The sequence below is a fragment of the Acinonyx jubatus genome, chromosome A3 (genome assembly GCF_027475565.1).
Source record: "Acinonyx jubatus isolate Ajub_Pintada_27869175 chromosome A3, VMU_Ajub_asm_v1.0, whole genome shotgun sequence".
NCBI lineage: Eukaryota > Metazoa > Chordata > Mammalia > Carnivora > Felidae > Acinonyx > Acinonyx jubatus.
Genome location: NC_069388.1, coordinates 108,022,618 through 108,039,266, shown reverse-complemented (window position 1 = coordinate 108,039,266; position 16,649 = coordinate 108,022,618). Strand labels below are relative to the sequence as shown.

The window sequence follows — 16,649 nt, the reverse complement described above, 5'->3', positions numbered from 1 at the left end:
CCTAGTCACCAACCAATGATCTTATTCTTTCATTAACGATTAGAGAATGCAAATGCAAAATCCCCTTTCAAAAGACACCAAAACTCAGAACACATACCTTCACATTTCAGTCCTTGACGTACCAATCCCCAGAGCATCTCACCACAATAATCACAAAAAGTAGGAGCTTTGTAAGAATGTACATAGAGAGTATGTGGACGAATCTGGAAGTCTTCTACTGTGGCCAAAGCTTTTAAAAAAGACAAGTACCAAAATAAAACGTATATCTGCAATTACAATAATATTAAGAATGTTGACCATACTCATTTATGTCAAAGTATGTGGAATCTTTTTTTCTTTCTAAGTTTCATTCATCATAAACTATTCTCGGCATTTAATATTGTGGGTTTCAAACTATTTTAGGAAGTTCCTCAGGTCCAAATAATTTGAGCTCCAAAAGGAGGTCTGTGGGTAGATATTTCAATCTCCAAAAGAATATTCTCATAGTGACAAGATCACAAATAGTTGTTAGGTCTAAAACTGTTTAACTTATAACACACTGGGAAACAGAACACTAAAGTAAAAACAAACAAACAAAAAACAAACAAAAAAACCCATAAAACTGTGGAACTTAACCTCAATGGTAAACACAATGAGTTCTAACAGGATCTCAGTATAAGCTCTTTCCAGAGTCTGTTCTCCATAGTCCTGGTAGTTAAGAAAAAGAGACTCTAAAAAACAGCAGCTATCAAATGGGAAGGATCGAGGACTAATAAGGAAAGGTGAGGGGAGAGAGGATCTCAAGAACAGGTAACAAAGATGAGTCTGAAAAGAGGAAAAATTGGTGGCAGGACTCTGAACTCTTGGCTGGCTTTCCTTTTCCTTCTCTTCCTTCCTCTCACACCCTTCTCTCTCTCCCTCCCTCCTTTCCTGTCAAACAAGAAATTCTGCAGGCCTACTAGGTGCACTTTCTGTTCCTTTACATTCCTCACTAAATCCTGCCCACCTGCTATTGGATGAGATCAGAAACAGAAGGAGCTAAGGAACAACAGGTGGCAAGAACGGGTGAGGGGGGGAAAGGAGGGAGGTAAGAAAATGTCCACTGAGAACACATAGGGAAGGAGCATTATTTAAACCATGGGAATGATCAGCACTGCAGTTTTCTCTTCCACATCTTCATTACTTCTCCTTTTTTCCTGATTTTCTTTTTTGAGCCTCAATTCTCTTCCATGCTCTTCGTAGAAATGGGGATAAGTGAACTGAATTTTAGTATAATTGTTTTATTTCAATTTATTTCAAAGAGTATATATTCTTCTGCCAGTTCAAATGATAATTCCCTTAGCTTAGTAACACTCAAATAAACAATTCAGGGCTTATTCTCCTACTGTGTCATCTGTGATATAACCTTCCTGAAAGTAAAAATCACCTGGTAGCCGTTACAATAGATGAAAGAAGTTAAGCAACTATAGTATAAAGGCTAAGTATAACAGAACAAGGCATTTAGCACAAAAAATAATGTTTGTTGGGAAAAAAAAGGCAACAAAATAAAAGAAGCCACTTACCTGAAAGAACAACTTCTACTAGGTCTCCTTCATGTATTTCATCTGCTGAGGTAATCAGCTGCAAAATATTTTCTGAGTTCATGTCATGGCGAAAGAGAAGAATTTTATCATACATGCCAAAGAATCCACACTCTGGAAACTACAAGAAAACAGTCTTATATCAGTATACCCACAGGTTTCCAGTTTTATAAGTAAATGTCTCAATCTTATGAAATAATTTTAAGTGTAGTTTTTAGCCTAACACGGTCTGAAAACAACTGTATTAATATCTAAAAGATCAACCATGGACTCAAGCATCCTTGGTTAACTGTCAAGCTCAAAAACAAAACAGCAAACTTAAATATAATCATTATCTTTAGTAAAAGCTCATGTCTCTTAAAAACACAGGATTTCTTTATTCAGTTATTGATGAAGAATATAATCTTGAACTTAGCTGCTACTCTATCTCACACAGACTGAGAGATCAGCATTCTTTCCTGTCCTCTAGAACCGAGCTTCCTCTCTAGCTACTAGCCACATGCAGTTATTTTAATTAAAATTAAATAAAATTAAAAGTTCAGTTCCTCAGTCACTCTAGCTACATTACATGTGCTCAATCACCACCTTGGCTACTGGCTTGGCTACCATTTTGGAATGTGCAGATATAGAACACTTTCACCATCACAGGAAACTCTACTGAATAGTGCTGGTAGAAGGTTAGCAATTCCCAAACTATAGTCACAAGAGTATCAGTTCCAACATTTTTGACAAATGCACCTACAGCCTCCAGCATTTACCTAATACTTTCCTCTTAAAAAACCTTTGGCCAGAGCAGGAGACTTGCAGATCTGTTCATATATACCCTATGTATATTATTTCAAGGCTTCTACAGTTTGTGACTACAGAGCTGACACTTTGGGGACTGGCATACCAAGGACTAAAAATATGAAGGTATGAGCTCTAAAAGTTTTTATAGTTAATAAAGTTATGTAAGGGAAACTTGTAAGTCTTTGCCTCACAAAATAACTGTTTAATTTCTAAATCAAAATCAAGACCATCTTCTAAAATATCAGTGCCTTGGGAAATGCTGCTCAAAGTATTTCAAATTTCTTTAGTTTATCTCAGGATTGTATACTCTCGTTGACTTATTTTGGCTCCTCATAGAGTATCCTTTGATGGACTATATAGTATGTCACTGGTCTGCACTGAATGGTCTGATATGTATGTCATACTAAACCATAAATGTATCTATTGCAGGGATGTTGCTGAGGATACGGACCTACTTCATATGGTAGCCCTTCTTTGTGAGGACTCATAAAAGACACTTATCTGGTTGGTTTTAGAATATGAACAATTTGATCATGTAACTAATCATGTTTACTTTGCCCACTGGAAAAAGCAAAGTCAAATATGTAGTTCACTTCCAGCGTGAGTCTAGGATCTTAGGCATGTGTTTTAGGTGGAGATACTTTCTCCTTATCTTCTGAATTTAATTTTCCCATTAAAAATTCTTGTATATTTCTCTAAAAAGGTCTAAATTTTATTGGAAAATATTAAATTAAAAAAATTGAAAATAATGACTTAATTAGAAATTTGAGTTGATTTGAATTTTTTTAAACCTCAGTAAATAATGAAAAAGTACAGAAATATTCAGAATCTTTATATTAGTTCACCTTTCAATTATCTGAGTTACCAATAATACTTCCAAAACTTTATAGTATGCTTTAAACATATACCTAACAGTACATAATTTTCAACTGAAAATATAAAAGTAGGGGTGCCTGGGTGGCTCAGTTTGTTGAGTGCCCAACTTCAGCTCAGGTCATGATCTCACGGTTGGTGGGTTCAAGCCCCGCATCAGGCTCTCTGCTGTCAGCACAGAGCCCACTTTGGATCCTCTGTTCCCCACTCCCCTTCTCAAAATAAACAAACTTAAAAGAATAGTACAGAATCAAAAATGGAGTTTTATTTAATATTAAAACTTGAAATTAAAATTTTATGAAGTATCATCAAATTAGAAAATCTCCATAAATTAGTTGCAACAATTCTTAAGTATTAACAAAAAAGATTCCACTGTCCATCCTTATAAAAATATCTAACAAAATATTTGTATGAATAAAATTCCTTTTAAAAATTCACATTTCTGCATGTCTTCTATGTGCAAGGCATTGGCCCCATGGTTTCTAAAGGTAAGACAGCCCCTCCCCTCCCAGAAACTTACAATCTAGTAGGAAGATGGAAATAAAACAAATATATAACCTGATAATGGAAATGACAAAAATGAAAAATAAATAAAATTCTAGAAGAGGGAATAAAAAACTTTAACTGAGAAGGTGGAATGTCACTTTAACAGTGATATTTGAAGAGAATCATAAAAAGAAAAGCAGGGTTTCTATGGGCAGAAAGTGAAAGTGAAAGTACAAGGGTCATAGCTGAGAAAATACAAGGTAAATGGGACAAAGTAAGTGGACCCCTATGACTGAAGAATGAGGGGACGGCTGTGCAGAAAGAGGGCAAAAATGCACACAGGAGCTCAAAGGGGGCTATACTTAAAGAAACTCGGGAGTCAACAGAATGGGGTTCAGGCTTTGCCACGTACTAACTATAGAACCTTAGATAAGCTACTTAACCTCCCTATGCTCAGCTTCTTGTCTATAAATTTGGAATAAAAAGGGTACTGGCTTTATAGGATTCTTGTTAAAATTAAATTACTTGATGTTATAAAATAGTACCATGATCAGTAAACGCTAGGCGCTCATATCCCATACGCTAGGGGGTGGGGAGGAGAGAGAAAGAATACCAGAACAAGGCAGTGACATGATCAAATCTGTATCTTAAAAAGAAACAGGATGAGATCAGAGCAAGCTCCTAAAGAAGGCTGAAGCCATTGGTCAGGAAAGAGGCATCAGGGTCTGGACTATTCAGTAAGAAGACGGAAAGCAAGACAAGAAAGAACACTTCTAAAATCTATCTTTGGCAAATTACAGGGATCATTAGCATTGTTTTGACCAGCCCAGAGGTCCCAATAACTAAAGAGCTAAATAAACACATTAATGACAGAAGAAAAACGTTTAAAAATGTGTGGAATGAGTCATGGACATCTGAATTTCAAGTTTACTTTTACATTATTCAATACATTTGTTATGTATACTCTTTTTAAAAAAACAGATTTTGTTTTTAAGAACAGTTTTAGTTACAGAAAAACTGGGATAATACATAGAGATCTCATATACCCCACACCTAGTTTCCCCTATTATCAACATCTTATATTAGTATGGTACATTAATTACAACTTAATGAACTAACATTGATACATTCTCATTAACTAAAGTCCATACTTTATTCAAGTTTCCTGAGTTTTTACTCAATTTCCTTTTTATGTCCCAGGATCCTACACAGGATACCACATTATCTTTCACTGTGATGTCTTCTTAGGCCACTTTTGGCTGTGACAATGCTTTCTCAGACTTTGCTGTATTGTGTGAGGATGCCACCATTAAAATATATCTGATGTTTTTCTCATAATTAAAATGGAATTATGAGTTTTGGGGAAGAAGACCACAAAGGTAAAGTGCCATTCTCCTCACATCATATCAAGTGTACCTACTACCAACATGATTTATTGCTACTGATGTAGACCTTGATTATCTGGCTAAGATAGTATTTGTCAAGTTTCTTCACTGCAAAGCTATTTCCTCTGAACCCCTAATACTGTGCTCTTTGGAAGGAAGTCGCCGTGTGCAGTCCACCCTTAAGGAATGGCAAGTTACATTCCTTCTCCTTGAAGGCAGAGTATCTATATAAATTATTGGGAGTTCTTCTGCATGTGAGATTTATCTATTTTCCCCCATTTATTTATTCATCTAATCATTTTTAAACACACACACACACGGCCTCACAGATATTTACTAATACTCTGGGATACAATATACACTCTTTAAAAATAGAATTTTATTTATTTTTTAATAGGCAATTTTTTCACATGGTTCAAAATTTTTACAGTACAGAAGAATAGAGTGCAAAATCTATGCCTGAGTTTCCAGTTATCCCTGCCATAGTCAACACTGTTGCCAGTTTTCCCTAGCATCCTTCTGAAGATATTTTATGCATAAAATGTTCTTATTCTTTTTTAAATTTATTTTTGAGAGAGAGTGCATGGCACACATGTAGGAGAGGGCAGAAAGAAAGAGGGAGGCAGAGGATCCAAAGCAGGCTCTGCATTGACAGCAGAGGGCCCGATGTGGGGCTCCAGCTCACGAACCACTAAATCATGACATGAGCCAAAGTTGGACACTTAACCAACTGAGCCACCCAGCCATCCCTCTTCCCTTTTTCTTTCCTTCTTTCTCTCCTTTCTTCCTTTCTTTCCTATTCTATTCTATTTTTTAATTTTTTTATGCAATTTTTACAATTGCATAGTTTTATTTTACCAGTTTCCCACTGATGGGATATGGATCAAGGAATAAAACTAAGCCCAAACTGCTGAGTTCAAATCCTGATCATTTCACTTACTATTTAACTGTGGCTAACTTACTTAACCTCAGTTTCTCTATCTGTAAAATAGTACCCACTTCATAAGGCTGTCACCAGAATTAATGAATGAATACACATAAAAAGTTAGAACTCCTGATCCATTTTGGGCACTCTATAAATCTTAGCTACTGTTTCAAATCTTTTTTTTAAGTTTATTTATTTTGAGAGAGAGTGTGTGTGGGTGCATGTACACACACGAGCAGGGGAGGGGCAGAGAGCTAGGGGGAGAAAGAATCCCAAGTAGGCTACACACTCAGAGTGGAGCCCAATGTGGGGCTCAAAACCACCAACTGTGAGATCATGACCTGAGCTAAAATCAAGAGTCAGAGGTTTAACCGACAGCCACCCAGGTGTCCCTCAAATCCTTTATTACAAACAACACCCAATATATAATCTTACATACTTACTTTTTCTACTTTTTGAGTATATGATTAGGACTACTTCCTAAAAGTAGATTTGCTAGGTCTAAGAACATCCACATTTGACATTTTTAGATATTGCCAAAATTCTCTTTATAGAGGTCATACCAAGTTATATTTCCATAAGTAATAAACTGAGTGCTTGTTTTTTCCACATTCTAGTTTATAGTGTTGTATTAGCTTAGGCCGCATAACAAAATATAGACTGAGTAGCTTAAACAACACAAACTTATTTTCTCAAATTGCTGGGAGCTAGAGTCCTGAGACCAGGGTACTAGCACGGTCAAGTTCTAGTGAGAGGCCTCTTCCTGACTTGTAGACAGCAGCTTTCTTCACTAAGTGCTCAGATGAGCTCTCCTTCCAAAATGCACATGGGGAGAGAGAGAGACAAACCTCTCTCTCTTCCTCTTCTTATAAAGCCACCAATCCTATCGAACTACAACCCTATGACTTCATTTAACTTTAATTACTTCCTAAAAGTCCTATCTCCAAAGTCACACTAGGTGCAGGTTAGGGCTTCAACATATGGATGTGGGAGGTTGGGGTGGAAAGACACAATTTAATCCTTAGCAAATCTGTTAATATTAGGTAAAACATGGTATTTCAGTATAGTTTTAATTATGAGAAGTTGAACATTTTAAATGTTTGCTTATTTTTGAGAGACAGTGCATGCACACGAGCAAGAGGGGGCAGAGAGAGAAGAAGACATGGGATCTGAAGCAGGCTCTTCACTCTTAGGACACAGAGAGCTCCCCACTGTTGATGTGGGGCCTTGATGCAGGGCCGGAACTCATGGAACCATGAGATCACAACCTGAGCTGAAGTCAGGTGCTTAAATGACTGAGCTACTCAGGTGCTCCAAGAAGTTGAACATTTTTTACATGTTTAAGGGACATCTGTATTTCCTTTTCTCTACACTGGTGTTTCATATTCTTTGCCCATTTCTAATGGATTGACAGATCTTTAAAACTTCAAATCCAACCATTCTTCAAAATGCATCTCATTATGTGGGAAATACTTAATAAGTCCTGGACAACATATCAAACACACACACACAAAACACCCTGTTTATTTAACAGTATATATGTTGAATTTCTCAAATGATCTGATGCAATAAAACATCCTATACAGAAAAAGGGAGCTTTACCAAAGCAACAGAGTGTTTACCTAAGCCAGACTCCAGCAGAATAAAGAACAAAAGAGAACTTTTTTCCCTTTCAAAGTTGTATAATTTTAAGAGGAAGAAATATTCTAGCAAACTAATGAAAATCAGTTCTTGATTATATTTATGAATCCACTGTTTTCATTGGGCTTTCTCTTTATCATCCAGAATGCAAGTCTTAGCTAATAAAATGGTATAATGCTTTCTAAGCATTCTACTTTCATAGGGAAGAAAGCAATTTTGCAACAAGATTAAAAGAGCAGCAGAGGTGGTAACACGCTTAGTAACTGTCAGTTATTGTCAAGGGCTATTCATATCCTAAACTAAGGTTCTCAATCAGGGCAGTTTTTTCCCCCAGAAAGTATGTGGTGATGTCTTGAGACACTTGGGTTGTTACAATGTGATGTACTGGCATCAAGGGGGTAGAGACCAGGGGTATGGCTAAACATCCTCTGAGGCACAGGACACTTCAGAGAACAAAGAATTATCCATCCCAAAATGTTGATAGTGCTGAAACTGAGAAACCCTGCTCTGGGCAACAAAGGGGTCAAGAATATTGAGAGACTGGAAAATGTGGAAGGAAGTTAACAAAGTTCTGAAAACTAGACATGCCCATATTTCCTTCCCTAGCCTACCTCAGCCTTGATTAAAAGAAAAGAGGAAATGAAAGAAACAGCAAAAGAGCTAGCAAGGTAGCGCAAAATAGGCCTTTAATTTGACTTCATTCCAAATTGCCCCAGGCATTTCTACACTTGCTTTCTACAGATTGTGCCAAATGAAGTCTTTTCCCAGTCCATATGGGAGAGTAATGGAATTTCATTGTAAGTGAAATTCTCACCCCTTATGCACTGCTCTCTTTGCCCACTTCACGAATTCTGTACATCTTTACTGTTGCAGTAAAGACAACTTCAATAATAAAAAACAGATCTTATCTTTCGATAGCCATTTTATGGAAGCTACTTTTGATAGTATTAATTTGTTTGTAATTAAAAGTTCCCAATACTTGCAAATAAAACTCCTTCAAGCAATACTATAACTTGAGAGATATTTAATGTGAACAGTTTAAAGTTCATGTCATAAAATTCATGTCATGTCATAAAATTCTATCAGTAAAATGTTAGATGAGGTAGAAGTTTTCAAGTTTTTAATTCTACTTGGTCAAATACAATTTTTACACGTTAACAAGCTTCAGAATTTAACATTATCTGAACAAAAATTTATTACTGTACACCTTTTTAAAGGACTATGGGATTTTCTAGGTGCAAAGGGAAACCACTGGAGTGTTTCAATGGACATCTAATTTTAATAAAAACAGTTTACATCGAAACATAATGAGTAAAATGCAATAATCTTAATTAGAATAGATAACTATACACATACACACACACACACACCCATGTAACTACCACCCAGCTCAAGATATAGAACATTCTCAGTGCCACAGGTTTATCTGTATTCACTTAATTTGAGAAGCTGAATACTAAGGTAATTTTAAAGTCTGATGTCAAGTAAATCATAGAAAGTCTAATAATAAACCAGGTCATAGTAAATAAGCTCCACAAGGGCAAGGGCATTCTCTTTTCATGCTCCCTACTGGACATCCAGTACCTAGAACTTGGTATTTAACTTACTGGAAAAAAAAAAAAACCTGTTGATTACAGAGCAAAGGTAACGAGTTTCACACTAATATAATTCCCAGAAACAAATATACTATTTAACATCATTTTTAGGGAAAGTATGTAGTTGAAGAGAAGAATTTCAAAGACTATTTCTTTTAGTCATGTATTTTGTTTATTTATTTATTTTTGAGATAGAGAGTACAGGCAGCAAAGGGGCAGAGAGAAAGGGAGGGAGAATCCCAAGCAGGCTCTGCACTGTCAGCACAGAGCCCAATGCAGGGCTTGAACTCACAAACCCTGACATCATGACCTGAGCCGAGATCAAGAGTAGGACACTTAATTGACTGAGCCACCCAGGGGCTCCCAATGACTATTTTTTTACTATATAAAAATAGTAGGCACTAGGGTCTAGATGAGTCAATGAGAAAATTATTCAATGTTTACTCTGAATTTATTCTTAAACAATTTTTTTTTAAATGTGTATTTGTTTTTAAGAGAGAGAGAGAGTGCACTCCAGCGGGGAGAAGCAGAAAGAGAAGAAAAGAGAATCTGAAGCAGGCTCCAGGCTCTGAGCTGTCAGCACAGTGACCAACACAGGGCTCGAACTCACAAACCCCAAGATCATGACCTGAGCACAAGTCAGACGCTTAACCGACTGAGCCACCCAGGTGCCCATACTCTGAAATTATTCTTCACTTTCATTATTAATCTCCAACCCAGGATTTTCTGGATATGACATAGTAGAGGAGCTGCTTCATTTAACACCATTTCTCTTTGACACAAACCAGAGTGATCTTTTTCCATTACCTTTTTTCCTTGTTTTGCTATTAGTTCTGATTATCTTTCATTCAAACTTCCTGGAACTTTCTAGTCTATCCAACATCTTAACCTGAATATCCAGAAGAATTAAAAAAAAAAATCTTTCTTCCGGTTTGAGCCTCCAGATTAGTAATGGTTGCCTGGCACTATTTTGCCAAGACAAAAATGCAGGCTAGATGTCACCTAGCCACTGCAACACAGCTGTAGTAGAAAGAATAGAGCAGAAAAAAAAAAACCAAAAAAAAAACCCAACACATAATGACAACCGGTTTCCAGAAGACAAAAGATACAGCTGGGGTTTTCGCTCTACTTTGGCAGGACCTGAAAATTATACCTAATCCATGTCTGCAGAAACAATGTATTCAGTTGGCAAGTAGACCAAAATCACTCCTAAACTAGGATACATAACCAAAGACTCTTTAGGTCTAGTGTCATGTAAATGGTCAAAACTAAAAACAAATGTTTTAAATCAGCTAAAAGCAGAGTCTGCTCTAGTAAGATTCATTTCAATTTCAGTAAACACCATCACAGCTTAAAATGAATTGCTGTTGGCCAATTTCCTTTCCTACTCCTATTACATCTATTATATTCATTCAACAAATTAACACAATAGCAATAGCATCACAGTGCTATTTTCTAAGCTTCTTGGCAATATGAAATCAAGAAGGTGGGGAACTAACACTCACTGAGAGTAGTTACTATGCACCAGGCATCATGTAAAGCACTCATCATAGGCTACCTCATTTAATTTCCTCAAAACTCCTAAAACGAGTAATCCCAGTCCTCTAATAAACACTTAATCTCTATTTTTTATAGTTTGTCATATGCTAAATACTAAAATCAAAAAGCGTAAGTAAAGCAATGTCAGTGTATTGAAAGAATGCTATACATGCTTTGGTATTTACTAAAAATTTAAGAACACTACAATATCGATGATCTTCCCAGATCAGAGAAATTTTAAAACTGAGTATTACTATTTTGAGGGTACTAATTATATGCCAGACACTGAATTAAGGGCTTGACATTTATCACCATAACTTTTTAATGAAGGTAGGAATCATGATCCCCCTTTTGCAGATCAAGATCTGAAGGGGCACCTGGGTGGCTCAGTTGGTTAAGTGTTTAACTCTTGATTTCAGCTCAGATCAAGATCTCACAGTTCATAGGATTGAGCCCCGTGTTGGGCTCTGTGCTGACAGTGTGAAGCCTGCTTAAGGTTCTCTCTCTCCCTTTCTCTCTGCCCTTCCCTCCCCCAAAATAAAACACACACACACACACACACACACACACACACACACACACACACACACACACACACACACACACACAAATCTGAAGTAACTGACCCGAAAAGAGTCTATAATCATAAAGCAAGAAAGTGAAAGAATTCAAAATCTCCAACTGAGTCTGTCTCTTTGGCTTTAGAACAGTGCTACCTCTTTCTTGGATTATTTTTTTAAACATATGCCAATAACAAAAAATAACAGTACAGGTTTAAACACTAATGTAATTTTGACATTGAGAATCCATGCACAATCACTGTAAGATGGGCAAAGCTTTTGACCTGTTCCCTCCGTTTTGATTTGCTCATTCATTGTAATTTGACTCTTTGATAGTGACCTCCTAGCAGAGGTCCGGTTTCTGCTTGGCTCAACCCCAACTCTACCTCCTGGTCAGATCTGTCTGCCTTCTCAGTTCTCCTGATAGCCACTCTCACTAGCCCTCTGAGTTTCACCAGTTTAAGAATTCTCTTCAGTGGATAAACTCCTAGAGGGCAGAGATATACTGTCTGTTGCTAAGTCTGCTTTATAAGCTACTATGTAGATAGAGGAATCTAATGTGTAAGTCTAAAAATTTACATTCATTCCTGAAACTAATATAAATTGATGTCAACTAGATTTCAATAAAAATTAAGATTTACATTGTATAATTATTTCCATGCTCACAACAGAAACTGTATACTAAAACACACCCAAGCCAAACTAGAAATCCTACCTGAAAGCTCATAATTCACACCAAGATATTCATATTCACTACTTATTCACTTTTTTTAATGTTTGTTTATTTTTGAGACAGAGTGTGAGTGGGGGAGGGGCAGAAAGAGAGGGGGACAGAGGATCTGAAGCAGGCTCAGTGCTGATAGCAGAGAGCCTGATTCGGGGCTCAAATACAGGAACCGTGAGATCATGACCTGAGCTGAAGTCCTAGGCTCAACAGACTGTGCCACCCAGGCACCCCTAATATGACCCTACAATAGTAACAGAAGTTTTTTTTATTTCTCCAAAGTTCAGAAATTCTATTTCTACATAGTTTAACTCAGGGTTTTTCAACTTCAGCACTACTGGCATTTGGGGCCAGATAATTCTTTGCTGTGGGGGGCTTCCTGGTACATCAGAGTAACATCCCTGCCCTCTACCCTTCAGATGCCAGGAGCACTCCCTCTCTCCTCATTAGTGACAACCAGAAAAAGTCTCCAGATATTGCTAAAGGTTGTCAGGGATCAAAATCACTGGTTTAATTTAATCTTATACATTAAAATTAGATATTGGAACTATAATACCTGCCAATTAAGTAGTGCTAATCTACATTCTTACATTAAAATTAGATATTGGAGCTATAATATCTGCTATTTAAATCGTGCTAATCTACATTCTTACAAGGAAAAAGGAAAAAGTTCACTGATGTCCTCAGAGTGAATAACTTTGAGAATTTCAAGTATTTCAAGAAGCTGGCCTTTTGCACAATCCCAGGAAGAAAGAGTTCTTTGAACTAAATATCTGAAAATCTAAACTAGTCAGAGCAGATTGGACACAACTAAGGAACTGATACATGAAATGGATCAGAAAAGAATATTGGTGCTTATCTGCTTATTTCTTTCTAGAAGTCATTTCATCACTAGAGGGAACTACCACTATAGATTATCTACAGTATTGTTTTCAGCAGTAAAAGTACAGTGTGTCCTTTAAAAAATGTCTACTGAGACTAAGGCATTTGCGGGGACAGAAAGGTGAATAGAACAGAACCAATCTCAATGTAATATAAATGTGGACGCATTTCAAATCTTCAAGGAAAGGAAGCTGAATTTTTGGCTTATGTTAAAGACAACAACAACAACAAAAGAAACTCCACCCACTCCACCCTCTGGATGTGTCATGAAATTGGACTGAATTCAAAGAGTGACCACTTTCGGTCACATCCAAGTTTTAAGCAAAGCTCAACTATAAATGATCTGTTAGATATTTTCTTGGAAACAAACAAACAAAAAAAAACTTTGGTGTATATGTATTATCTGTGTTAGTTACAATTCAATCCCATTTCTAATTATAAGCCTGAAATCATTGATTGTTCTCTATTTCTATGAAGTTTTACCACACCCTCATCTATACTGGAAATACCAATTTCATTTTTCCTGATTGAACAACATAACTAACCTGTATTTATTACTACATTTTGAACATTTCCCCGCATGCCTGTTTACTAATTTAAAATTTTTGTGAAGTTTATTTTTGTATCATTTGACTAAATATTTAGAGATCAGTGTTTTTCTTGCCAATACATGAACTCTTTGCAGAATAAAGATATTAACCTATAGAATACTTGTGTAGTATTTACCCAATCTTATTTTTGTTTATATTGTTTTAACATATGTAAATACTTTAATTTTCAACTCAAATCTATAAATGGTTCTTAAAAAAAAAAAATTTTTTTAATGTTTTTATTTTTGAGACAGAGAGAGACAGAGCGTGAGCAGGGGAGGGGCAGAGAGAGAGGGAGACACAGAATCCAAAGCAGGCTCCAGGCTCTGAGCTGTCAGCACAGAGCCTGATGCATAAATGGTTCTTTTTCCTTGTGTTTCCTTTTCCTGATCTGAAAGTGAGATATCTGGAAGTATGATGAATATTCAATTCCATTTTATTCTAATTTTCCTTTGATTTGAATCTCATACTTAACCTTTAGTTCCTCTGAAATTTATCCTGGTACCAGATATTAAGTGCCAGGTCTATGTTAATGCCCCTTTCACTGCTTAACTTGTTTTCTAAACACTTTTTTTGAGAGAGAGAGAAAGTGCATGCAAGCATGAGCAGGGGAGGGGATCTGAGAGAGGAAGAGAGAATCTTAAGCAGGCTCTCTATGCCCAGCCCAGAACCCAACCCAGCAAGGAGTCTGACAAACAGCTCAGTCTCACAACCATGAGATCATGACCTAAGCCAAAATCAATAGGTGGATGCTTAACTGACTGAGCCAACTAGGCATCTCTTCTAAACTCCATTTCTGAAAAATGATTCTCCTTTATTCCTCATTTCCTTAGCCACATACTTAAAAGTACTGTGGTTCTATTACTGTTTAAGTAGTATATAGTTTCCATTACTGTAGCTTTTTTTTTCTTTCTCTTATTTTTCAGACTTTTAACTTAATGTTTTCAATTACTTTTTATCCTAAATAAACTTTAGAAAAATACTGTCATGGTAAAAAGAATCCCAATAAAATCTTGAATGGAAAATTTAATTTAATTCGGGAAGTAGAAATTATATATGATTGGTCTTCCTTTTTCGGGAATATGAGTATACATTTATTTCACAAAGTCTTTTATTAACTATTTCACAAAATTTTTAAATTTTATTTATATTTGGATTCATCCATTCTTAAGACAGTTATCAATAAATACTTTGATCATTTTTTTTTCCTAATGGAGATAGTATTCTTGGTTAGTTTCCATGTCCTTTTTTCTTTAATTTTTTTTAACATTTATTCATTTTTGAGAGACAGAGAGAGCATGTGAGTGGGGGAGGGGCAGAGAGAGAAGGAGACACAGAATCGGAAGCAAGTCTCCAGGCTCCAAGCTGTCAGCACAAAGCCCACCACAGGGTTCAAACTCACAAACCGAAACATGAGATCATGACCTGAGCTGAAGTCGGGTGCTTAACTGACTGAACCACCCCACATGTCCTTCTTTTGATATCAAAAGTTTCAATTAACTATCCCTATGCCTTTAAAGTAGCTCTATAGGCTCCTTCTGCCAGTTTTATTCTTGGGAATGTGCATACTGTACAGGAATATCATAATTCCATTATATTAGATACAACAGTCTAAGGGTATAGAAACACCGACAGGCATGTTTACTCACTGCTCAATAATAGTAATTAAGTACTTAAATCAGTTGAACTCACAATTATTATTCTGAAGTCACATCTGTAATCACCATTAATCTAAAGAATCACAGAACTACTTCATCCCCTGAGGAATATAGTACAATATTCTAAGACAAAAACACAGGTTTTCAGGAGCTAAAGAATGCATGTGAAATAGACACTAATAGCCCAAGAATAGGTGATTAAATAAACCACAGAACTGATATACCATTAACCTCCAATTTTCTGTACCTTTAAAAGGAGCATTTGCAGAGTGAACAGAAAATTGTGAATAATTTACCTATACAGATTAAGAAAACTCAGTTGCCTTCTACACAGCAGAAAATAGTTTATGACCCGTGTATATTCTGTAAAGCACAAAAGCAAAACATAAACTCAACTACTAGTAGTTTTCACTCATTTCTGGATCACTACTAATTTCCAATAAACTCACAGAAAAGCGTTCCCAAAGTATGTGTGACTAAAGTTTTTTCACTTTAGAAACCACTAAGATCAGATTAATAAATAATATTATTGACAAACTAACAATGAGATTGCTATGCTAGGTGCGGGGCTGTTTTATAAATGTACCATTTAGTGTACATACACACACACAAAGCCATGAAATGAGCACTTTTAAACCTCATTTTTTAGATAAGAAACCAAGGTTACACAACTAGTAAGTGGTAGAGATAAAACCCAAATTTGACCTCAAAGCTCCTATTAAAAAAAAGTTTATTTTTGAGAGAGAGACAGAGCGTGAGCAGGGGAAGAGCAGAGACAGAGGGAGACACAGAATCCGAAGCAGGCTCCAGGCTCCGAGCTGTCAGCCTGACGTGGGGCTCAATCTCACGAACTGCGAGATCATGACCTGAGCCGACGTTGGACGCTTACCTGACTGAGCCACCCAGGTGCCTGCCCCTCGAAGCTCGTATTTTTTTTAACAACCATACTATACTGTTTCATATGAATTTATTTTGTTTATTCAACCAAAAACTATTTGTTGAACATCTATTGTGTACACAATGTCTGACCTTACAGAGCTTACGATTTTTACATTCAAGTAAAAGAACAATCACAATCAATACAACAAAACTTTAAATATAAGTTGTCCAGGAGTAAAGAGCATAGCACACGGTAATTAAATAGATATACAAAAAATGTTATGTTTCACTATTCTCATAATCTCCATAAAAGGCAACTAATGGTTTAATGTACTATAAGAAAAATGATGGGGGGGATTGTAAAGGGATTACCATGAACAGAACAGAAATCACCATGAATTTCTTAAATAATTAGGTCTAACTCACCTAAAATTTAGAGCACAAGGAAGCACAATCATACAGATTTATTCATTTAACCATGAAAAAAAAAAGGTCCACATGTACATAAATACACAGGTTTCTGACTACTGAGGATGTTAAAGGCATCTTGCTTTGTCCATGCCA

At 36.3% G+C, this 16,649-nt stretch overlaps 1 protein-coding gene across 2 annotated transcripts in view; it reads right to left on the bottom strand.

Annotated features, from left to right (window-relative positions):
- The window catches only part of PRKD3 (protein kinase D3), an 85,935-nt gene that overhangs the window by 44,554 nt on the left and 24,732 nt on the right, over positions 1-16,649 (bottom strand). For both annotated transcript variants that reach the window (XR_008289586.1, XM_027033554.2), the window contains exons 3-4: positions 1,542-1,680; positions 98-229 (exon numbers count right to left, since the gene is read on the bottom strand). Coding sequence is in view for 1 of the 2 variants with exons in the window: in XM_027033554.2 (XP_026889355.1) it covers positions 98-229; positions 1,542-1,680 (271 nt within the window). In the remaining variant the exon portion in view is untranslated. The remainder of the gene's footprint in view (positions 1-97; positions 230-1,541; positions 1,681-16,649) is intronic.